General features: G+C 37.2%; 1 protein-coding gene across 11 annotated transcripts in view; it reads right to left on the bottom strand.

The window, feature by feature from the left end:
* Nucleotides 1-26,221, bottom strand: part of PRRC2C (proline rich coiled-coil 2C) — an 85,838-nt gene that overhangs the window by 28,762 nt on the left and 30,855 nt on the right. For 7 of the 11 annotated variants that reach the window (XM_058175471.1, XM_058175479.1, XM_058175472.1 and 4 more), the window contains exons 15-24: nt 25,585-25,798; nt 21,952-24,318; nt 13,394-13,596; nt 12,921-13,075; nt 11,933-12,293; nt 11,327-11,412; nt 8,788-8,973; nt 7,542-7,793; nt 5,435-5,524; nt 2,005-2,106 (exon numbers count right to left, since the gene is read on the bottom strand). In XM_058175471.1, coding sequence (XP_058031454.1) covers nt 2,005-2,106; nt 5,435-5,524; nt 7,542-7,793; nt 8,788-8,973; nt 11,327-11,412; nt 11,933-12,293; nt 12,921-13,075; nt 13,394-13,596; nt 21,952-24,318; nt 25,585-25,798 — 4,016 coding nt within the window. The remainder of the gene's footprint in view (nt 1-2,004; nt 2,107-5,434; nt 5,525-7,541; nt 7,794-8,787; nt 8,974-11,326; nt 11,413-11,932; nt 12,294-12,920; nt 13,076-13,393; nt 13,597-21,951; nt 24,319-25,584; nt 25,799-26,221) is intronic. The other 4 variants (XM_058175478.1, XM_058175481.1, XM_058175476.1 and 1 more) reach the window with 3 other exon arrangements.

Raw genomic sequence — 26,221 nt, 5'->3', positions numbered from 1 at the left:
CTGCCTGCTATTACCCTTTGCCTCTCACCGACCCGTACGCTCACACAGAGAGGGTCTTCTCAGGGTGCCGTCCGCCAAGCAATGTCGGCTGGCGGCCCCCTGGGGAAGGGCCTTCTCTGTAGGAGCACCTACCTTCTGGAACGAACTTCCCCCTGGTTTGCGTCAACTACCTGACCTTCGGACCTTTCGCCGTGAACTGAAAACGTATTTGTTCATCCAAGCGGGACTGGCTTAATTCTTAATTTTTAACTTTTAATTTTTAAATCTGAATTTTGGTGATTTTAAATTGGGATACTGTGTTTTATTGGGGTCAATTGGACGGTTTTACATTTAAATTTTTAAATTTTTCGGCCGTATATAATATGTTATTTTAATTTGTGGTTTTAATATTGTAGATTGTATATTTTAATTTGGCTGTACACCGCCCTGAGTCCTTCGGGAGAAGGGCGGTATAAAAGTCTAAATAATAAATAATAAATAAATAAATAAAATAATCATTCCACAGAATACAATTTGAAAATTGTTGCATTAAATCACTATATTCTTATTAGAAAAAAGGCACACTACTTGTCAGAACAACACTTCAAACATATCATATTTGAAAAGGTAAAAAAGAGTTGCTTAAATATTTTTTAATGTAGAGTGAGTATTAAGCAGAGAGATATTTTTGTAAAACTGTATATATACAGTATACTCAAAAAACAGCTCTTACGTCCAGCGCAGTGTCTGACACATACGTTTTATAATTATTTTAGGAAGTATTGAGCCTGAAAGTTTCATTTTTTAAATTCTGTTTATGACGTCTTTACGCATATAAAGTAAGTTTTATTCATGTTTGCCAACAGAAAATATCTTCAAGAAATAAAAAAATTCCAGGAGGAATATTTATATTAAATTTAGAGAAATTTCACTGAAATGAGTTATGCAAAAGCACAGATGTATGTATATATCTATATCTGGACTTATGTATGCATTGATGAATGGATAGATGAATAGACAAAAAGGTAAGATAGAAGGGAATAGAGATGTACTTATATAAGAGCTAAAACTAAAGTATCTTACATTAAAAGCAATCAGTTTATCTACCAAATTATTAATATTAGAAAGCTCCTGTGTTTAGTAAATAATCAGAATTTCTGGTTTTAATGCTAGAATTCTCCAGGTATGCTTAAGATGAAAATAATTTTTGTAAAAAATGGTTCTTTGTTATAAAATTATATTATTCATCAAGATTGCTAAGATTTTTTTCCAACTCCTCCTTAATACTGTATTTAGCTTATTAAACTTGCTCCTGCTAATACAATTTTGCTCCTCTGAAATTAAAATTTGAAGCCATATTAATTAGAATCCTTTCTGGATTCTAATTGGAATCCAATTGGAAAGGAGGAAAGGAAGAGGAAGAAGAGATAGAGCTCTAGCATTTTTACTGTTCTGGACAGAATTGATGTCAATCTCCAAATAATTCTTGTCACTTACTTCATAGCAAGTTAAAATGGTATCCAACCCAAATATATCTTGTCAATATGAATTTTGCCTACCTCCAACCTCTCATATCATCACCAAAAGAATACAATTAACTACCGAAACAGTAACTATAAAGAAGTCGACAAATATTAATCAGTCCATTTCTCAATTTGATGCATCCTAGATCAGCAAACCAATATCCATCAAATTGCTATGTTCAACAATGTTAATACAAATCAGAAAAATGAAATTTAAAAAGCTCTGCAATACTAGCTATAAGCACCTTTTCTATATGTTCTCTGCGGAAAGGGAAATCATAGATAAATCTCACTATATATTCTGATCTATAGCCAATTATATATGGCAGATAGCAGTTTCTTAGTGTTAAGTTACAAAATGGGGTTAAAAGAATACAATGAATACTCTTTTTTTAGACGTTATTTAGCAAAAAAAAAGTGTGCCTCTCCTTAATCTACATTGAAAGTTTAAACCTTTCCCCTGCATGCAAGAAAATTACCCTGAGAGGGGCATGGTACATACCTTGAGGGTGAGGTCGACGGTAGCGGGAGAAACTGGAGTTAGGCTGGAGCTCTGTTGTAGAGTCTCCCTCCTAGGGAGGGGAAGGGTGTGGGGCAGGGGCACCTGAAAGGTAGGCAACAGAGGTCACATTCTAGCTGGGTCTATGATGAAAGCCCCATCAAAAGCAAGAGCTCAAGCAGTGCAACTGAACAAGCTAGTCTTCTACTTAAGTACTTGACAGGCAAGCGTTCAGAAGGGGGAGGGGAATCTGACAAATGGGAAAAATTATCTGATTATTTATGATCTTGGAATATTATCCATTTCTTTTTGAAATTAAAAAAATCAGGAAAATAAATGTCCTTTAAATTGAGCCTCAAAAGATTTATATGGATGTGATATAAATGTATCTTTGCGATACGTTTCCTTCTATAATGCAACAAAGGCATAGAACTGTTGCAAATATAACATGATTTTACTTGAAACTTTTTCAGTTGGATTCAAAACTTAAGAGGAAGTATTTGAACTTGACTAGACACCTTAAGATTTCCCAGACAAGGAAAGATAAACAGAACTTCTTATTCCTCATCATTTCCAGTACACCAAAATCATCAACTTACATGATACTGCCAAAGAATGGAATAAAGCTAGTTTAACCAATACAAATATATGAATTTTTAAGTCATGCAACTATCAGGAAATCCAAGGCCAAAATTCAATACATCAAATACACCAGCATCTAAGTATAATAAGGTGTTCTGATTGGATGTCATTCAACTAAAAGCTTTACATTCTTATGAAAAGAAGGAAAGCAACAAAAACTCTCACACTTCAGAACACAGTATACTGAATATCATGAGATACATTTAATAAGAAACAATTTATCCATAATAAATACTTGAAGAAATATTGTAATGCTGTCCCCCCCCCATACAATGATTGTAGATGGAATTGCAAAGCAAAAGAATAAGGCTTCCACGGTAAAAGGTACTTTCAACTGCCAGATAAAGTTTGACACTTTGCAACACTTTGCAACATTAATTATAGCAGGTATGATCAAAATGACTATTTTAATTAGCAACTTTTCTCTCCAAGGTTAAGATTATTTTGCATTCATAATTATTTCATAAATATATTCACTAAATATTTACTTGTTTACATATTAGAGTAAATAATTAGATACCAGATGGCAAGGAAACATTAATAGAAAATCAGTATATGAAACTTAAAACATATTTGCTTTCAGAATGGTTGTAATTCATATTCATAATAGTCATAAAACCTATCATTTAGACCCCACTGCACCCATTTTCCTAAATTATTATTTTTGTGTGCTACTCCTCGTTTTGAAATTCTCAAAAAAAGAACGTGCATGCTTTAGAAACTTTTTCCTTACAACAGTAAAGGCTGAAGAGTAGGAAGGAGTCATTTAGACATCTAAATAAAATTCCTGCTCCATCTGCTAATACAGCAGTAGTAACAAATATTGCAGAACTACAGTTTGATTAGAAGCATTTTCATTTTCATGTATCTCTTTCCTAAACATTATTTTTTCTTTTTGCCCAGAGTTTTAGAAAATTAATTTCATAATTAAGCTCCAACTAAACAATTCATCCAAATCAAAATGTTAAAAGATTAAAACTAGTAAAAAATATACATATGTATGTGTGCGTGCGTGTGCACATGCATTTAATAAAGAAACAAAATGACCTTGGTAAGAATGCCATTAAACCTTTTCAACAGTATCACTGTTAAAAGACGATCCAAATGTGACTGTGTGAAAGTTCTTCTATGTGGTAGACAATAAAAATATTTAGGGGTGGTAAATGTTCATTGTAGTGGAGATATGAAATATTAGTTTTGTTTCTTTGTATATCAAATTCAATTATTCTCTGCTTCAGCTTTCTCCAGGTTTTGTCTAGGTCTAGCATAGAAACTAATAGGTTGCTGTGTGGTGAGCTCATGGTAAAGGTGGGATAGACTGCTCTGATATTACAGTGGGATAGAGGGGTATGAAGAATACATTGTTTCATACATACATCTTAGTATTATAAAATAGTCAATTTGGAGAAGGGACAAAGGTTTTGGCCTAGAAACCAAGATACTGTGAGTTCTAAGCCTCCCTTAGATACGATAGCCCACTGGGGTGTGACTTTGGGATAGGCACTCTCTCTCAGCCCAGCCAACCTCACAGGGATGTTATGGGAAATATAGGAGGCAGGAGCATTAGCCTTGTTTGTTACCTTCAGTTATATATTTAAAAAGGCAAGATGTAATAATCATCATCATGATCATAAAATGGTTCATATAAGGAACATGTTTTAGAGCTACCTTTTAAGGTAAGTAATTGTTTTCTTATAACCACAGTTTACAATTTGATATAGTACTAGATTTTGGTAAAATGGAATGACATTATTAACCAGTCCACATGTGATAAAATATAAAAGTATAAAATATGTGATACAATAACATGAGTTTAACAGTTCCTATGGCCTTTGTTCTTTATTACAAAAGTAAAACCTTAGCCCAAATCTTTGTATCTTCCTCCTAAGACTTCAGTAGGAAGGGCATCAAACTGAGTCAAGGAGAATGTCCTCCTATATTTAGGAGTGTAATTTGACATAGGTGTTAACAAATCTGAAAAGGATAATGAACAGAAGTAGGCCAGCAATATATTGTTGGGAAAAGATAACAGAACTATCAGTCCTTAATCTGCTGACCCAACAATACTAATGTACACTTGTATCTGAATGTGCAAAAGTTGGAATAATGAAATCCAAGGATGTCAGATCAGTGGGGGCAAAACATGTTTTGGCTGGATTTGTGAAGATGCGAAACTAGGTATTGATCTTGTTGCAACTGATACCAGCCTCATGGGGAAAAAAGGATTTGAGATACAGCAGAAGACAGAAAGGGATGCATATGTATATATATGCTCTAGGATATGCATAACTATGTGTTCAACTGAGTATGTATGTATGTATGTATGTATGTATGTATGTATGTATGTATCTATCTATCTATCTATCTATCTATCTATCTATCTATCTATCTATCTATCTATCTATCTATCTATCTATCTATCTATGATATTTACCCAAATCACTGTTACCCCAAATGAATATAATTTCTTAATTATTCCTTTAATAACCCAGTAATAAGTGTACACTTCCTTACCGCATGGTATTACATGTTACTTTAATATGCAAAGAGCACATCATCTATCTTGTAGATATTGTTCCAACGTCTAATCACTTTTTACAAGCTTTCCAGGATATTTTAATTGAGAGTATATATGTTAACATTATTTAAAAGCCACAATTTTATTCTCAGTAGATAAGATAAATGTAGCTTATTTAATAAATTTTCTACAGGTATAACCGAAATCTAAAATAATTTAATTTTAAAATAAAATTAAATAGAGGAATTATACTGAGATAATTAATACACCTACATTTGTAACTAAAGCCTCCTCCATCTTTGCACTGTTTGTTGCCACTGTACTCGAATGAGAAGACGGTGTTGTATAGTCTGTTACAGACTCCTGTAAAAAAAGTTCAACCAGTTTATCTAAATCATATACTCAACTTCCCTCAAAGATATGATCTTTGAGCAGAAAAGAATAATTTGTCATTTTCTAATTCCCAGGCTGAATTTCTCTATTAGAATAACTTAAAACTGTTAACTTTACATATTCAGTATTTTTTAAAAAGTAAACCTTTGTTGGTTATTATTTAAAGAGTAAATATAAAGAGCTATAGCCTGTCAATAATAAAAAAAATCTGAAACATGATTTTAAATTTCATATAACCACTGAGCAGGAAATGTAACATTTCCACTCATTTAAAATATAGAAAACATTAGCAACCCATTTGATATTCAAATACCCTATATCAGTGGTCCGAAACCACCAGGCCATGAAGCAGTACTGCTCCATGGCCTGTTAGGAACTGGGCCACACAGTTACAGGAGAGCGGCAGACGAGCAAGTGAAGCTTCATCTATAAGTGCAGCCGCTCCCCAGCACAAGCATCTCGTCTCAGCTACACCTAAAATCATCAGGCGTAGGATTCTCACAGGAGCACAAACCTTAACGTAAACTGTGCATGAAAGGGATCTGGATTGTGCACTCCCCCCCCTGCCCCCGGTCCATGGGAAAATGTCTTCCATGAAACCAGCCCCGGATGCCAAAAAGGTTGGGGACTATAGCCCTATGTCATGTCAGAAAAGCTGTGGATTGAAAGACTCTTTCCAAAAGTACATCATTTGCATTATTTAACACAAGAAATAGTTCTCAAATATTGTATGTCAATCCCAAAATGAGTCAAGATGAATTGCCTCATATTGGACTCTATGTGTTTGTTATGACTCTAATAATAATCTGCATGTTATTAACTACTAATATCAAAAATATTATTTTTGAAAAATTGGACATCCCAATAATTGAAAGGATAAGCATCTATAGAGTTAGGCTCTAGCAATTCTACAGTTTCACTGAATCACAATCCTCGCAACACATTCTCCAATATCACATTTTTCTACTATAGAAATAGTAGAACAGTAGAAAATAGTGCCAATAAATCTTATTACAGGCAATCCTCAATTTATATCCAGTTTACCAAACATTTAAAATTTTGACAGAACCCTAAAACAGTGATGGTTAACCTTTTCGGCACCAAGTGCCGAAATTGGAGTGTGCGCACTAAAGCATTGGAACCCGAAAGAGAGCAGCTGGCCGGTGTGCATGCACGTGGTGGCCAGCTGCTCTTCCGGGTTGTCATGTGCATCTGCTGATGATGCGCACTGGCCAGCTGCTCTCTTCCAGATTCCGGTACGCATGTGGTCTTTGTACAAAAAGGTGCCAAAAAGGTTAACCACTGCGCGAAGATCAGGAACTCAGAAGAGAGCAGCTGGCCGGTGCGCATTCGCATTGGACTAGCTGTCCGATGTGCATGTGCGCGACGGAACCCATAAGAGCAGCTGGTGACAGCGCACGTGCCCAGAGAGGGCTCTGTGTGCCACCTCTGGCACACATGCCATAGGTTCACGATCACAGGCTTAAAAGCTACTTACAACCTGGTTTCAAAGTTCTGACATCACACATGCAAGCACGTACACACACCTGGTCATATGATCATAGTACTTAGCAAACATTGTGCATTTTTGGCCATTTGCAGCCAACTGTGGTCATGTGACCAGGGTTTACAACAATTTTGCCAGAAACTGGTGTTTACTTCCGATTTCTGGCAAAAACTAATCCACAGCAAACCATAAATTCGCTTAATAATCACTGCGGTAGCTTAACAACAAGCCAGTTGGTCACATGTGACCTGCTTTATGACTGTCACAACTTATGACTGCAATTGCAAGGCTCAATTATGGTTATAACTTGAGAACTACTTATACTATTTTTTTGAAATTGGGAGAAGTCCACTAATATCAAGATTGTCTTCACAACAAACAGTCATACACTTCTTTTACGCTCTCACTTCAGAAAGCACCATAAAAGAATGTATTTGATAAAATTTGGGCAGGAAGAAATAGGCACTTCTATTTTCTTACTTTTTGAGTTGTTCCAAACTCTGCAGCCGACACTGATATCATTGTTCCTATTTCTGTACTAAGTTCATTAGTTGATTTGTTTTCTTTAGAAGTAATAGGATCTGAGCTTCTGACAGTATTAGCACTGGACTTTTCTTGCATCTCAGAATCGCCCTGTTGAGCCTCCTTTACTTTTTTGTTCTTTAGTGATCGCTCTTTCCCAATTGGGCCAGGCTTGTATTCTTTGCTTTCTACTGGATTCATATCTGGAAGCTAAAAAGAATTAATATTTAATGTAAATATATGTATATGCTGAATTCCAGAAGGTATGGAAGTAATCAATCCAGTACCACTGAGTTGTTTTTGTGGCTCATCAAAATTTGTATTTGTATAATACCTAACTACCTTGATTCCAAAACATTAAGCAGGATTGGATTCAATATTTGGCATATGAGAAAACCTGAAGGCTTCAGACTATATTGAGAATGGCAGAAAAAATCCTGAATATAATTATGTAGTTATCAGGAGTTGAACATCATTCAAAGGAGAATTTATCTCTAATTTATAATTTATATAAATAAAATTTATAATTTATAGAATTTATCTATGTTCTATCGAGGAACAGGGGAGATCATACGTGGAAAAATTCATCAGATTTTGCAGATTTCCAAATTCCAAATCAAATTAGATTCAGATTTTGTTTGATTCTAAGGAAACTTCAGATTTCTATAAAGTAACCCAAACCAAATTAGGAACATTCAGAAATGTGTACTCCTGAGCACTGTAATAAGCTACATAATTTTTAATAATTAAAAAAAAACAGTATGGGAAGAAGAGAAAGAGACAGATCTGATGATACTATAATCTACAATTCTAGGTCCAACTACTTCCAAATTCTTATATTGTTTATTCATTCAGTAAAATTCCCATGTGACAGTTATCTGTAATTGGCAAAGCTATTGCATCAGTAAAAAGCAACTAAAACCCAATTCTGGTAAAAATTCTGTTAAAGACAGAAAATAATTCTTTTAGACATGAGCAGCCTCTATTAAATTAAAGAGGAGTTCTGGCTGTTTAGGCACCCTGTATACTGTATGAACTCAACAATTCCTTTTCCCCACTACAATGACTTCAATTGTTAACTTCTCTTTCACAAGATCCAATGAGAAATGGAGCTTTTTATTATATATTTTGTTTAAAATTCTTGGAGGATTAAATGGTTTTATGGTGCCTCTCTAATTGATGAGAATTGGAAAATTTCACCCACCTTTTGTGTTTTTATAGGTCCTGCACGTGGTTGTTTTTGCCTTTGTTCTTTTGGTTCAAGAAGCTTTTCTGAGGCCTTATCTGAAACCGGCCCAATTTCACTATCACTCCCACTAGAGGCTGGAGCTCCAAACTGAATGGTTTCTATTCCCAAATCAATTCCACTTTCCTGTCCAGCAGGGGTTCCCTAGTAAAGGTACCAATTTTTTAATTTATAACTCATTTTGTGCTGTATTGTAGCATTTAAATATTTTGGAGAAGTTACACCTAAGAAACTTGTGAACCCATATTCATTAAATTTTAACATCAACAAAAAATATCCCGGTTGGGGAAAATAACCACAAAGTATCTATTTACCATATTTTTTTATATTTCAAACTCACTGTATCTTTCTAATTATGCAGGAATGCTATAATTACTGAACAACTTTATACATGAGGGTAAAATGACAGGTTAAATTGTTTATAGCAAATTGGAGATGGGAGGATTTCCAAATTTACAAATGCTATTACAACGTAATACTATTGAGTAGTATGTTTGTTAATGTAACCTTGAACAGTTTTCAAATTGGCTTAAATATGAAACTAATGGTTTAAAAATAGTTCAAGTTAAAGCATTATAATTTTTTAGTTATTCATTCAAAAAGTTAGGTAAACCCCTTGTGGAAAAGAATAGGTAAAAACTATATAAGTCAGCATTTACTCTCTTAGATGCAGATATTTTTTACAGCAATATCACCTGTCCAAAACAAGTTGTAAACAGTAGGTTTGAAGTACATCTTTAAAAAAAGTATTAAAGGGGAGATTGAGTCTTTAATACAGGTAGTCCTTGACTTATTTAAACTCTGTTCATTTAAAGACCAAAGTTACAAGGAGCACTTAAAAAAAAAGTGACTTATGACCAGTTCTTACACTTATGACTGTTGCAGCATTTCCACAGTCATGGGATCAAGTTATGAGCCTTGGCAACTGGCAGGTTTTTCCAATGGTTGCAGCTTCCCGGGGTCCCGGAATTGTCATTTGCAATCCCATTCTAGGGAGCTTCTGACAAGCAAAATCAGAAGCCAGGAGAAGCCAGATTTGCTTAATGACTGCGATTCACTTAGCAACTGTAATATTTCACTTAACAATCATAGCAAAAACAGTCATAAAATGGGGGCACAGCTCATTTAACAACTTGGGCTCCACTGTGGTCATAAGTCGAGGATTATCTGCACTTAATCAGACTTTGCTTATATATGGGCATTCTAGATGATTTAAAAATGGGTTAGAAAATAGACTGTTAAAAAGAAACATTGAGCACTGTATTAGTTGATACTATCAATTATAGACAGTCTTCGACTAAAAACCACTATTGAGGCCAAAATTTCTGTTGCTAAAGAAAACAGTGAATTTTGTTCGATAAGTACAACCTTTCTTTCAATAGTTAAGTGAATCCCTGCAACTGTTGAGTTACTAATGATTATTAAATGAATCTGACTTCTGACAAGCATTGACTTTGCTTGTCAGAAGGTAGCAAAATTCACATGACTTTGGGATACTCCAACTGTCATAAATACATGTTGATTGCCAAGCATCCAAATTTTGAACACATGACCATAAGGATGTTGCAACAATCCTAAGTGTGAAAAGTGGTTATATTTCAGTTTTTTCAGTGCCACTGTAACCTTGAAGAATTACTAAACAAATGTTTGGAAGTAGGAGGGCTCCCTGTATTAGTACATTCCTAATGTATTATGAAGGATTTATTATACAGTAACAGAACTAGCTAATTGAATTATGTATTTTAAATTAAAATTAAAAAATGAAACAAGATGAATCTGCATTCATCAGATCTTAGCATACACCACTAATTCAGAGAAATTAGTTTCAGGCACTTTTCCTTTATATAAGTGAATGAAACTGTAACTCTAATTACTATTCATTAATTATGAAGAATAAAAGCATCCCAGAAAAAAAGCAAGAGGGAAATGACATCACATTCTCAGAAGAGATTTCAGACTCTTTGTCAGAGAGAAAGCTTTTACCCTTTCAGCATATCAGTTCCTTTGATTTGAATGTGAGATCCTTTGCTAAAAAATGGCTGAGATTGTTTTTAAAGATCTCTGGGAGTGTTTTCCACACATTTCCAGCTATTTGTCAGCAAGGGGGAGTTTTTTCCCTATTCATGTCAATAGAACTGTGTTTGATAGTCACTTTTAAAGGTTTAAACACTGCCTTCTGTTTTCTACTTTGTGTATCTATCACTTTCTATATGGCTACATTTGCCTGGATCTGTCTGTGCTTCTCTCTCCCCAAATGATTTGCGGTATGGAGAGAGAGAGAAAAAGCAAAACTGTAGCAAACTGTAGATGTCCAATTTGTTGTAAGTGGAGGTATCTCCATTATAGCAAATTTGTAACAAATCATTCCATTACAAAGTGGCTGCAACATAACACTTTAAAACTGAAACATGACCAACAATGGCTTAGATACAGGTTTTTCTATTTAAATATATATATGCACTGCAAGTCTTAAATCAAAATTCAAAATTCACCATACCTCTGGTGAAGTAGCTGCTCCAAATGATGTCAAAGGCTTATTCCATGCACTGACAGAAGGTGGCTGTGGAGGACTAATAGGCCCCACTAAAAGTTCAAAAAATATAGTGAATCAGAATTTTTGAAAGGAAAACATATTAGCAAAAATTCTGAAAAGTGGTTTAAAGATACCTCTCATAAAGTTAAGTTCAGGACATTTGGAAAACAACAAATGACTTATTACAATGTATAACAAGAAGAAAAATTTCTGGAATTGAACCAGAAAAAAAGTGGAGGAACACAGCATGTGAAAGTAGTAAAGCAGTTCCTATTATATTTTGGGCAATATTCACATTTTCAAAGTTCAAGTGGTAGATAGAAAAATTACAATTTTTGGAAGAGTCAGAGAAAAAAAAAGGAACAATGATACAGATTTTAAGTCTGTGTGGCTGAACTCTGCAGCTTTAAGATCTAATTTTTACACATAACAATATCATATGAAGGGGCTGAACATTTCATGTCAAGAGAAACTGAAAAACTCAAGGAGAGAAGTTAATTCAACAGTTTAAAGTACACATTTTTCTTTTCTTCTATATGTAACTAGATGGAAAAAAAGGTCTCTGCTTACATTTTTTAGAGATGTCACTGAGGACGCTTGTAGGGGGTACTTTATTATCCCAAAATTCTGTTCCTACAGTATTATGGGCAGGTGCATTCTGCAGCGTTTTGCTTGTTCCTGCATAGTCTGTACAGATGTTCACTGCACAAGTTGCTGGTGTTTGTGCCTGAACTGAAGTTTGTGGACTTGGAATCTGAGACACACCTTGCAATGGGACTTGTGGTTGAGCCTGACCTTGTTGAGCAGCCGCTGCAGCAGCAGCAGCAGCAGCAGCCGCTGCAGTCGCCTGTTGTTGCTTTTTGGCAAACCTGGGTGGTAGCTTAGAATTTGTGCATCTTCCTTTTTCATTTGAATTCTTTTTGGTCCAAACCTGAGAAAGAAAATACTGTTGAGAGATGATCCACTAGGGAAAGATGAAACTGAAATGCTTAAAAGGCAAAACGACGTTTTCCAAATGACATCCAATTAAATCAGGGAATATATATTTGACTGAATGTTTGACAGAATATTGAACAAGTCAGCCTCACAACTGAATCCAGTATGGTAATTCTTATGGCCTGCAAGGAAAAATGTTCCGGGAAATGTTGCCATTAATTTCAAGTAGAATGTTCTGTGAATAAGGATGCCTGAGTACCATTTACTCCAGATGTTTCTCAATTTCAACTCCTGGTCAATCAGGAATATAAATCATAGCAAGATACATGCAAACAGTTGTAGTTCAGCAACATCTGAAGAGCCACAGACTACCCAATATGTGGCGAGAGATAATAAGTGATCAAATGTATTAATTATGTAAATAGTTTACAGCGTAAGATCAACTTATCCTGTAAAATCCCAAACTGAACAGAACATCACGAAACGGAATAAATCAGAATTCTTTTGCAGGAACTAAAGAAACTGCAGAGTGTAATTGAAATTATCTGAGTAACTAGATATAATTCAAATCTAGAAATACTTCTTTCTACAAGAAAAAGTAATGCTATGCATTATCTCAAACCTGCACTGTTTGTTCTTCTTTTTTTCTACGTTCTTCATCTTGCAAACGTTTTTGCTGTTTTTTTGATACTACTTCAGTGAAACCATCATTGCTCAAGCTGGATTGTGAATCTTCAATTACTGTCACTTCAGGATGGTCATCAATAATGACAACGCCTATAAAGGAAGTCCAAATTTTAATTAGACTTATACCTAGGCACCAGTTTAAAGCAACAGTCATTATCATAAGTTTAAGTTTATTCAGGAGAAAGGACCCCCCCCATACCATTATTCCACTTGATGTTTCATGAAGAAAGTATAACATACAATCATAGAGTTGGAAGGTACCTTAGAAGTCTTCTAGCCCAACCCTTTGCCCAGTGCAAGAATCCTCATGATTGTGGATAAATGGCTATCCAATGTTTTCCTGAAAATCTCCAGGAATGGAGCATTTATGAATCTTAAGTATCTTACAGAAATTTTCCAAGTACATACTTGCATAGTTATTAAGGTCAAACTGAGAGATTGCATCCACTTTCTCTTTGGGCTTCTTTGGGCCGGACTTGGATTCTTCCCGCTTCTTGTTGCTATCTTTGGAACCTTTTGGCACAGCAGCACTGTTACCGTTTTCCTCCTGATACAAACTGCTGCTTACTGAGTCAGTGCTAATCACAACAGGTATCTGTTCTTCAAATGGTCTGTACAAGAAACAGAACCAATTAATTTAGTAATAATAAATAATTAGTAAAAGCACAGCAATGGAAGAAATAATGGCATTTAGCACATTATGGAACATTGTTCATATTTTAATTCCACATGCCTCATTTTATGTACAGGTAGTCCTCAACTTATGGTTATTTAATGCAGTCATAACAGCCTCAGAATGGGTGCTTTGGGCCACTGTAAAATGTTGCACATCCTCCATTACATGAACGCATTGCGATCATGTGACCGCCATTTGCAATCTTCTCTGTCAGCTTCCCCAGAAAGTCAGTGGGGAAGACAGCAGGGAACACTGCAAGCACAGGAGATGCTGGATTTGAGGTATGTCCCCAGCATGCCAAGGGATTTCCCCTCCCCTCCATACAAGGACAGGAAAGCCTATTGAGGACTAGAAGAACAGATCTCAAATCTAGCAAAAATGCTAACGAACACAGATTTTCAGCTTCTAAGAACAATGGCATTTGTTTTGAGGTTTGTTCCTCGAGCACACTGAGGGATTTCTCTCCCATCTCACCAAGCACAGGAGGTCCGGCCCTCTACCCAAATGCTCTACTTAACAACCCCCATTATCACTTAATGACCAAAACTGGGAGAGCTGGGATTGCAGTCATTGCATGAAGTGGTCACATGGAGACTCATTTAATGACTGCTTTCCTCAATGACCAAGATTCCAAGTCCAATTGTCATTGTAAGTGGTGGACTACTTGTACTACAGTAAAGCTATTTTGTCCTTTCTTGACAAATGCAGAAAATTTCTTTCAACACATGCCCAAGATTTTGAATTGGAGAGATAAGGAAGGAGGAATGTAATGGAATTCCAACTATAGAGGAATATCTGTCCTTATTTTGACAAAAAATTTTACTTTTTAAATTAAGATTTGTGCTTTTTTTTCCCAATTCAAAAACATTGTGTGTACAGTAGAACCTCTGGCCACAAATGCTTCTGACCACGACCAAATCAGGTTTCCGGCCAAAAAATTCACAAAATTTTTGAATCTGGTCACAAATCCATACTCGGTGGCGATCAAACATGGCCGCAGCCAATTTCCCCTTCTGCACCTTTTTTTTTTTTTTTTTTTTTGGTAAGCACCAAATTTTCTGTTTTTTCAGGTCATGACCCAATCGGGTTGCGACCAAGGTTATGGAATAAATTATGGTCGTGACCAGAGATTCTACTGGACAATTAATCCAAACAGGAGTAGCAACAACATAAAAAGGGGAAAAAAGCATGTAAACGAAAATATCTCTTTTCCTAACATGTTTTGAATTGAATTAGTTCTGTTTAGAATTATAGCTATAGCATAAACTCAAGTCTTTCATACATGTTTACAACACATAAACACAATTAAAATATTCTGTAGTGCCTTAACCATTCTATGGATCACAAAATATACTGGTTGTAGATTAAAGTATACAAGAACAATTATTAAATACTGAATTTGGTTAGCATCTTTCACTTCCAAAAAAAAAAATTCAAGCCAGGGCTTTCTGACAAATAATTACATTTACCTGATAGAAAAAACAATGTAGTTTTCATATAGGAAATTTGTCTTTTGATAAAAATGCAGAAAATATTTATATAGCCAGTTTTACCAAAACTGAGGGGAAAAACCCTTAATAAGGCAGAAATTAAATGGCAATGCTTTAAAAAAACCAAATAAAAAACCAAGCATATTCCTATTAATTTATTCCAACATACTTCCAGGTAAAACGGGTCTCTAAGATCAAAATGTCTGTCTTGGTTTTGTCCAAAACTGTTGATTTTGGGAAAGTAATTTCTTTGTCCCTTATTGAAGCTGCTGATACAGTTCTACAGAGGAATTACTGAGTCTGTCATCTGCACCTCTATAACTGTCTGGCTTGGCACTGCAACCAGTCAAGACAAATACAGGCTTCAATGGATAATTAGAAAAACAATTGCTACCAATCTGCCTTCCACTGAGGACCTATATACTGCACGAGCCAGAAAGAGAATTGTTGAAAAATCTACAGACTCCTCGCATCCTGGACATAAACTGTTTCAACTTCTACCCTCAAAAAGACATTATAGGGCACTGCACGTTGGAACAACTAGACACAAGGACAGTTTTCCCCCCATGCCATCACTCTGGTAAACAATTAACCCGCACAACACTGTCAAACTATCTAGAAAGGCAGTATTACTATCATTATTCTCATTTCCCTATTACCTATTTCCTTATCTTATAACTCTTGCTTGTATCTTACGATTTGTTTACTTAGTATCATAGTATGATTTATGTTGATTGGTTATTTAGTACCGTGTTTCCCAGAAAATAGGACATGTCCTGCAAATGAGGCCAAGCCTTATACGCCCTCCCCCGAAAATAAGCCCTAGTGATGAGGTGGGCATGGCCAGCACAGGATGCAACCCTTCCCTTCCCTGGTCACCTCAGGGCTTCTCGGCCCCTTAATCGGATCAGCTGAGCTGCTCAGGTCACCATTCACAGCTGATTCGCGGGTGCTGCTCAGGCCGCCACCTCCAGCTTTTGCAGCCAATTGTGGCTGCAAAGGAAGCCGGAGGCCAAGCAATGCACTCCACACGCCTCACACCCTCGTTACCTAATGATGACAGTCACAGCAGGCAATTCTGTCCACAGAACAGCTGCCTCATGGGTGCTGCTCTGGCCGGCGCCTCCAGCAAGTGTGGCCATTTTTGCCATCGATTGTGGCCACTTCTGCAGCAGGAGGCCAAGCAATGCACCCCATGTGCCTTGTACCAGCCTTCTGAAGGATACTGTAGCAGCAGCTATCTAAAAATTTTTACCCTTATTTTGTCCCGACTATACTGGCCGGTGCGAACAGGGAAGTTGCAAATTCGCGGTATTAGCGTCCGGCATTAGTGTCCGACCCAGCGGCGAGGGAAGACAGCCATTAGGAGCTGTCAAAAGCTGGGGCGGCCACATAAAACACTTGAGTAGGAGAGGTGATTTGAACGGAGTATTGTTACTGGGTGAGTGATTGGCCAACTCATAGGTAAGAAGAAAATCTTTTAAAGCTGAAAAGAAGTTCCAACTTGAAATTAGTGGCTAATTGGCACGCGGAAATTTAAAGTGAAGGAAAATAAAAAGCAAAGAGGAATTCTAAGACTAAAGCCCTAAAAGAAATTATTTTCCATCTGGATTTAAAATTGGATTTGGAAGAAATTAAAAATAATAAAAGGAGAAGAAAAAGGGAAAGCCTCTTTTACTAACAAAAAGACTTAACTGAGGAAGACGAAGTAATTATCTTTGTGGATTAATAAATGACATTTTGTTGCCGGGGATTTGTGAATTGGAGAGAAATTGGCTGGAGGAAAGAATAGTGTTGCATTGCTTAGGCTATAGTGGGGAACGTCTGGAGGAGTGTTTGTTTAAACAGCTGCAGTACAACTTCAAAAAAGGAGTGGGAAGATCAAATATTTAAATTGGAATAAAGAAACATCTGAACTGGACATTATTTGGAAATAGAAAAAAAAAGAGACAATATTTGGACTTGGATTTGAAAAATATATATATATTAAATATATATATATTAAATTTATTAATTTTAATATATATATATGTATGTATGTATGTATGTATGTATATATATATATATTCTGAGGTTTTCACGGGTGTTTGTATATAGGTCTTTGGTTGTTCGGGTTTTCTCCCGTGTAAAATTGGAAGTGTCTTGGCGACGTTTCGACGAAGTCTCATTCGCTATCTGCACGCACTCTCACACCACCACCCAGCACAGATCAACTCCGTAGCCAAGACACTCATCTCCAGAACAAAATGCTTAGCTGATGAACAACACCTAAAACCCGAACTAGACACTCTCACTAACGTACTAACATCCAATGGATTCCAAAGAAATAAGATTACCAAGCTAATCCAAAAAGAACCCCCCACTAAAATCCAAGACAGAGAACAAGAAAACGGCACAGCCCTCCTCCCATATATAAAAGGCACCACAGACAGAATCAGCAAGATCCTCCACAAACACAACATCAAGACAGCATTCTGCACAAACAGAAAAATATCCACCATCCTAAGAAACCCCAAAGACAAAATTGAGTTAGAAAATCAAGGAGTATATGAAATCCCATGCACCGCCTGCCCCACCACATACATTGGACAAACCAACAGAAGAATAAGTGCACGCATTGAAGAACACAAGAACTCATTCAAAAAAGAGGAACCAACTTCTTCCCTGGTCCAACACTTTAAAGTCACAGGACATGATATTGACTTTAAAAAGACCAGAACTATCGCCAAAACTGAACACTTTAACAACAGAATAATCAGAGAAGCCATTGAGATAGAAAAACGCCCACACAGCATGAACAAACGAGATGACACCTCCTGCCTACCAGCCATTTGGAAACCCGCCCTTATTGACAAACGAGTCCCTAACACGAGGAATGACACCAGACCCACACTCACAAGGTCCACACAGGATGTCACCACCACATCCACCCAGAAAGCAGACCCAAACCCACACTGATCATGAAGCACGACCAAGGACCAGAAGCCAGACCGCAGCTGCAACATTAGCCATTTCAAACCCCTCCAATCCATTCATGCAGCAGACTGACACCCACTATGAAGATGTAGCACGACCACAAAGCCAAACAACAGCTATGCAGCTCACCAGCTCAAATCCCCCTGCAGCACAGACTAGACTGAGCACAACCAAGCCCTCACCAACACAGGACACACCCCAGCCAATCAGAGCACAGAAAACCCCATCCAATCAGAGCACAGCCAAGCTCCCACCCAATCAGTTCAAACCCCCACTAGCAGTTAAAAGGAAGAAACAGCTGCGATCACACATTGCTCCCAGAAGCACGAAGCTGAAGCCTGAAGATGACGAATGAGACTTCGTCGAAACGTCGCCAAGACACTTCCAATTTTACACGGGAGAAAACCCGAACAACCAAAGACCTATATATATATATGTTAAAAATAATAAATTTAAAATATATATATATATATATATATATATATATATATATATATATATATATATATATATATATATATATATGTTAAAAATAATAAATTTAAACTATAACTATATATAAGTTAAAATAATAAATTTAAAATATATATATATGTTAAAAATAATAAATTTAAACTATAACTATATATAAGTTAAAATAATAAATTTAAAAATCCTTTCTCTTTAAATTGAGAATATGGAGAGTTGGGAGGATGAGTATGAGGAATTAAGGGAGATGCTTCAAATGGTGTGAGAATTGTTAAGGGAAATAAAGAAGCAGAGAAGTGGTTAAAAAGTAAAAAAAAGGATGAAGAAATTATGAGGGAGAAGCAAGAGGAACAAGAATATAATGCTGAAAATAAAAAAAATACATAATTGAAGATAAACATTTAGATGATTACACTGGGATTGACAGTGGTGTAATAGAAATGGAGAGGGGGAAGGATATTTCAAAAAAGAAAAGAAGGAAATGGGAAAAGATTGAGGGGAAAAATTAAAAGAGTGAAAAAAATAGATGATTACACTGGGATTGGCAGTGATAGACTAAAGAGAAGAGGAGGAAATGGGGAAAGATTGAGGCAGAAAATCAAAAGAGTAAAAATTAGAGAAAGGAGGTGGAAAGGAAGATACAAGAAAGAGAAAAAAGAAGATAAGAGAATGGGAGAAAAATATTAAAAAATGGAATTTTGGAGAGATCGAACTGGAAAAATGAAAAGCAGAAAAGAAATTAAAATAGTTGTAGAAATTTTAGATAAGATGTAAATTAGAAGAAATATACATATTATTGTAAAAGGGAAGTAAGAAAGGATGAAATGAAGTGTATGTAAGAAGCAAAAAGAAGAAATATGCTGTTTAATGCAAAATGGAGAAGTAGATGAAATGTGAAAGATATAATGGGATATATATTTTACTGTCTGAGAATGCATGGAATTAGAGAGAATTATAGTGGATGGTAAAAAAATATATTTGAAATATAGAAAAGAATAAAGAAATTAATTGAAACATATAAAACTGAAAAGAAGTAAAAAAGGAAGAAGTATATTGTTTAAGAAAAATAGCAGCAGATGAAATATGAAAGATAGTATGGTTTATAAGTGAAAACAATTGAAAGTGAGATGTAAAATGGAATAAAATTGAAATGTTAGTAAAGGATGTATCCTATTGGAAGAGAAAAATAATTATTGAACTGGGAATAAGAATTGAAAGAAAACAAGAGGTGGAAGGCTATATTAATTAAAAGGTTGTACAGTAAAAATGGAATAAGATGAAGACAATGTTAATAATTAAAACATATAGGGGAAATATACTCAATAAATGGGAAAATCGGGGTTGTCTGGACATCATAGTTAAAAATATTGAAATGAAAATGAATACAGCAATAGAGAGAGATAAGAAGGAGAGAGATGGAAAGGGAGAAGGAGGGGGAGAGAAAGAAGAAACGGAAGAGGAGAGGAAGAAAGGGACGGGAAATAAGAGCAGGAGAGAAGGTCAGAGAGGGAGGAAGAATGGAAAAGAGGAGAAAGGAAGGGGAAGTAGAGAAGGAGTAGGAGAGGAGAGAAGAAAGTAAGAAGAAGAAAAGAAGGGAGGGAGAGGAAGGAGAAGAAGAAAGATTGCTGTAAAACGGAAAAGATAAAATGGAAGACAACCCCAAACATGTTTGAATACATCAGGATAAAAATTGAAATAGCTAAAAAATAATAAAAAAGAATATATATTAGTAAAAATGGGAGAAATTAGGAACTTGAGGGCGAAAGAACATGTGATTTATATAAATGAGCATGGAAATATTAATGATTAAAATATGGAAAAAGAATATTTTGGCAGAAACTGTAGCTAAGTAAAACATATTTGAATATATTAAGTTGTATAAGATATGATACGGCCAATACTCTGTTCATAAACTATGTGTGTTTGGGGGGGGGGAGAATAAAAAAAAATCAATAAAAACTTGTTTTAAAAAAAAAAGGCCAGTGCAAGACGCTTCTCCTTCTGCAGAAGTGGCTGCACCCAAGGAGCGCTTTTGGGAGAGAATGCAAAGGGGAAGCGATTGCTTGCAAACTCCCACCTCTCCACCGGAAGATTCAGGGCAGCCCCAGACACCCAAAGCCCACATCCTCCCGGCTCCTTTTCCACAGTGCTTGGTTCTTTATTGAAGGGGGGTGACAGGTGGGGTGGGGGAGAAGCGAGACGTATGGAGTGAGACAGGGCTTACTCCTCTTACTGTCTCTTCTCCCCCTCTCACTGGGCATGGCAGGGCTTCCTGTCCCTGCCCAAATTGGATGCAATTTGGGAATGGCAGGTGTGGAGGGGTGGGGGTGGGGCTGGGGAGACGTGAGATGTGTCTTACCTGCCTTGCGGCTCCGTCGTGTGTCTCGCCGTTGTCTGCAGGCAAACATGTTATAGGGTTAAAAAAAACCTCACAAGTTCTAACTTCTCGAACTCGCAAGTTTGTCTTTATCCTACCATGTGTTTGCCTGCAGACAATGATGAGATACGCGATGCAGCTGCAAGGCAGGTTAAGATGTACATCTTGTGTCTCATCAGCCGCACCCCTCCCCACCTTCCACCCCCAAATTGCATCAAATTGCATCAAATTGCATCAAACAGGAAGCCCTGCCATGCCTGGCGAGAGGGGGTGAAGAGACAGCAAGAGGACCGATCTCTGTCTCGCTCCACAGGTCTCGCTTCTCCCCTGCCCAACATGACATCCCCCTCGATAAAGAGCCGGGTGCTGTGGAAAAGGGAGCCGGGTGGCCACAGGCCTTGGCCGTCTGGGGCTGCTGGGGGGCACCCGGTGGAGAGGCAGGAGCAGGGCGGGAGTTTGCAGGTGAGGGGGATGGATGGATGGGAGGCGGGTGAGTGCCAAGTATGCCGGGGAGATTCCCACCTTTGGTTGCCCCAGGGAACAGCTGACAAGTGGCTTTGTTGTGCTGCCACAGCAGCGCAACGCAGCAACAGCCATGAGGTGGTCACGCTCGCTGTCTCCTGCACCCCCAAAATAATAAGACACTCTGATAATAAGGCTAAGCCCTTATTTCAGGGTTCAAAAAAATATAAGACAGGGTCTTATTTTCAGGGAAACATGATATCCAGGACTATCACTAAGTGTTGTATCTAATGTTTTATAATGAATGTATTTTTACAATGACCATGATAATGATCTATCACTATTTTTGTATGTAAACTAAGATCTTATGCACTGGAGAAAAATTCCTTGTGTGACTAATCACACTTGGCCAATAAAGAATTCTAATTTTAAATTTAAAATTCCAGCAAAATAAAATAACAGAATTGCCTTTTATTTGAATCCTTCTACATTAGGTTTTTCTAGGAAACATACTTACCCCCTTTTTCCAGGTCTTATTGGAGGGCCGCTTCTCCTTTCATTTCTTGGCCCTGAAAAGTTTCGTCCAGATTTGGATGGGCCATTATTGCCACGGCGATTCTGCCGATCAATTCCAGGTCTCTGACTGGAAAAACTTCTTTTAGCTATTTCTCTTTTAGGAATTAGTGTGTTTTCTCCTGCCTTAACAGCTCCCTGTGCTGTGATGTCTGCTAATTTTTTTTCATCCCTCTCGCGTCTCTCGTTGAAATCACTACTTTCTGAAGCAGTTTCCCACTCTTCATTTGCCTGGTCTGAAGAGTTCTGATTGGACAAGTCAGGTGTCTTACTTCCTGAAACCTCCAAAGTAGTGCTTGGCTGCTCATTAATAACATTACTCACTGCCACACTTGATGATGAACTAGTTGTGGCATCAATTATTTTTGATGCTGCCTCTCTTTCTTTTAATCGCCTAAAGCGTGGTGGCTTGTCTTGTCTGGGAGGTCGTGCAGGCCTTTGCCTTCGTGGTCGTTCCCTTACAGGATCAAATTTCCTCTCAAACTTTGCAGGAGGTCTTTTATCCAACTGTATTGGGCCATAATGCTCATGTCTTCGTTGTGGTTCTCCATCTTCAGCCTTGGAGATTTCTGTTTGTCTTGGATTCCACTGATTCTCTCTGTATCCTGGTCTCCTAAGAATAGATGGTCGAGGTGGGCGACCAACTGGATCCCTTCCACCACGTCTAAACATCCCCCCTCTGCCACGTCTAGAAGGTTCTCCTTTAGGAAGAAAACCTGGTTTGGTCTTATTTTCATCTTCTCTTACATATGTTTTATCAACAACTCTATGGTCCCCTCGAATGTTATTTTCAGGTTTGAAGGATAGCAGGGCTTTTGAAGGTTTTTTAACATCTGCCCTTTCTTCTCTCTTTGGGTGTTTGCCTTTGCTTAAACTGTCTTTGTCAGACAGAAGAGTATCACTTGCACTTTCATGTACTTCACTGTCCGAGTCAGTTTCTGAGCCTCTTTGTCTTCGCCGTTTTGGAACAACTTCAAAATCAGAGCTCTCACTACGGGTTTCACTCTCCTCTCTCTGCCTAAGAGGACCAGAAGCAACATGTTCTACTCTAGGTTTAGTATCTCGGTAATGTGGATAATCTCTATTGTGACCTCTTCCACCTCGACCCCTGCCTCCATAAGAACCTCTATAGCTGCGTCCCCTAGAGTAATATTCTCCACGTCCTCTTCCTCTGTATCCTTGGTCTGGAAACCAGTCCCTATTTTCTTTCCAGTACGTTCTGGGAGGTACTCCAGGCTCCCTTTTTACTGGTCTGGTTTCAATACCAGGTCTCTCTACAGTTTGTTCTTTGTTAATTATTTTTTCTGGCTGCTTTTCTTCCTTCACATTTGCAGGCTGTTGAACTGATAACTCTTGTACACTAAGTGGTGGAGCCTCAACTGCAGTTTGTGGAGTGTTTGGCTGTGGAACTGAAGGCGGGAGTGTTTGGATTGTAGCTGGCGGCTGAGATACAGGAAGTACTACTGCTGCCTGTTGTACAATGACAGGCTGCTGAACAGTAGGTGTAATTATAGGTTCTATGGGGTTGTCTGTGCACTCTGCAGCTTGTGATGTATTTTGCAACGTTTTCTTATCGTCTGTAGTGGTTTTCTCTGGTTCTAACCTGGAAATTAGTGTCTGAGGCTGATCCCTTTTCTCAATTTTATTGATTCTCTCATTTGTCAGTCTTTCTCCCTCCCGTTCTTTCTTCTGTTCACGTTCCTCTCTTTGTTCACGCTCTTCTTTCATATCACGAAGAATAGGCTTTTTAATGGGACCAGATCTTCTCATGGGCCTGTCACCACCTTCCTCTCTTCTACCATACCCTGGCCTTGGACCCCATCTAGTTTCAGATTTAGGTTTAAAGGGCTTTTCAGGTTTTGATCCCTCTAACAACCTACTACTAGTAAACCCCTCCTTTTTTTGCTTGCTGTCTATTCTTTCCAGCAGTGGTTCTTTTGTTTCAGTGTGTCTGTTGTTTATTTTGGGAACATTTGCCTGTGTATTGCCCACGGGTTCTTCTGATTTCAAAGAATGAGTTGATCCATGAGAAATGCTTTTCTTCAGACAAGAATTATTCTCTTCTAGAGGCGCCTGTTGTTCTTTGGAGCTTTCTGAAACATTTCCTGCAGTTACTTCAAAACTTATTGCCGATGGACATGTATCAGATTGATGAGGCTGTGCATTTTCTAAAGACTTGCTTGAAGTCTGTATGTTCACATCCTCAGATTTTTTGAAGAAGTCTGTCTTTATATGGGGGTCTAACTGACCCTCTTCTCCCGAGTATACTGCTTGAACTGTTATTTGATCTTGATCCAAAAGTTCTTCAGACCTAGAGGAAACAAGCCACATTTTCAGTTGAAGTCTTATCCATCTTCCTAAACAATATTTTTAAAAATGCATGTTTAAAATGTGAGTTATTTCTTGTATCCTGGAAGGTATCTTATTGGTAACCCAATTAGTTTTGGAGATATTATTTGGGGTTGTAACAGATTTTCAATATTTAGAATGCTCTTATATCTAAACATATAGTAAATCTCACAAGCATTCCAATGGGCATGTATTCAGAAGAAACTGAAATATTGTAGCTACTAAAATGAACAGATATAAATATGTATATAGGCAGTTCTCATTTAGTGATCATTCACAGTTACAACAGTGCTACAAGTAACTTTACAACCAATCCTCATGCTGAGGACCTTTGCAAGTCTGTAAAGCAAAGGTGAAGTAAGATCATAAACATAGTTGCAGATTCACTTTAATGACTGAGTTGCCAGTCCCAACTGTGGTCGCTACATGAGTCACCTTTATATGATAAGAGTTTAGTTCATTATTTTTTGGAGTATAAAATGTACTCCCTCCCCCCAAAAGAGGCTGAAAATTTGGGTGCATCTTATACACCGAATGTAGCTTTTTCGAAGCTTTTTTTCAGCCCTAATGAGGCACAAGCTTGCTTTTCTCATTGCTTCTCTCTCCAAAGATCAGCTGTGCTTTAGAAGTTGTTTTTTATCCCCAGGTAGGGGATAAAAAGTGCATGTGTCCACTCAAAACCAGTGAACTAATGTGCTGAAACTGACCAGATTGAGGACGCTAGCCAGATGAATACCTGGTAGGCAGATATTTTTTTCCTATTTTCCTCCCCAAAAACTAAGCTGCATCTTATACTCTGGTGCGTTTTATACTCCCAAAAATATGGTAGTTCACAATCGAACTATTTTAGCAATATTAATACCTACTTATAGGTATCTTTTATACCTTATAGCTGACATTCAAGGTCAAAGTAGATAATGATGAGGGAGATGTGTGGATAATCTTTTTTTTTTAGTGGAAAATAGTCCATAATAAAAATGAAGGACAATGCTTTTTCATTGCCAAATATTCATCTGTTAATTCTAACAGAACTGGAAATACATTTACATTTTTCTGTTATTTGTCCAAGAGAGACAATTGTACTAAAGAATACGGTTATTATCTAAGAAAACCTATTGATTAGAAAAAAATATGCTGATCCTTTTATATTCTTGAAAGTTAGAGCTATGCCTGAATGCAAGCACTGTAGAGAAGAAAGCCACATTATACACAAAAACCCATAGATTACCTTATATCAACAGTTTCTTCAAGGATTTTGGGAGAGGTACCAGTCTGTTGAGGATCTGTGTGAGTATATGGTTCTGACGCCCACATCATACGTGATTCTGTCAGTGGTATGGCATGTTCCCTTGCTGATCGAGTAACATGATCAAAAGAATCTGAACCAGTTCCTGTCCCCTCTATTTGATCCCTCCTCAGAAGTGGTTTAGGAGGTATAATTCCTGAAATGAAGATAATTAAGAAGCATAAGTGCTACAATTGGGATCTGATTCTTCTGACTTTTAATATGGAGGGATAAAACTGTCAGTCCTTCAAACAGATCAGACTAAAAAACATTTTTTTATTACAAAATCACAGTAACAGAAACCCTTCTTTTATCTATAAGACACAAAGGAGGGACAAGTCTGAAGGGCTTTCTTAAAATTGTCCAACCACTGACTGGGTTGTGGCTCTTCCTCCTATTCCTAAAGGTTACTGTTACAGCCCATTAAAGGTAAAGATAAAGGTTCCCCTCGCACATATGTTCTAATCATCCCCGACTCTAGGGGGCGGTGCTCACCTCCATTTCAAAGCCGAAGAGCCAGTGCTGTCCAAAGATGTCTCTGTGGACATGTGGCCAGCATGACTAAACGCCAAAGGCGCAC

This window comes from Ahaetulla prasina, chromosome 3, assembly GCF_028640845.1.
Source record: "Ahaetulla prasina isolate Xishuangbanna chromosome 3, ASM2864084v1, whole genome shotgun sequence".
Lineage (NCBI taxonomy): Eukaryota > Metazoa > Chordata > Lepidosauria > Squamata > Colubridae > Ahaetulla > Ahaetulla prasina.
Note: the sequence above shows the minus strand (reverse complement) of the source record. Positions and strands in the feature narration are given on the sequence as shown.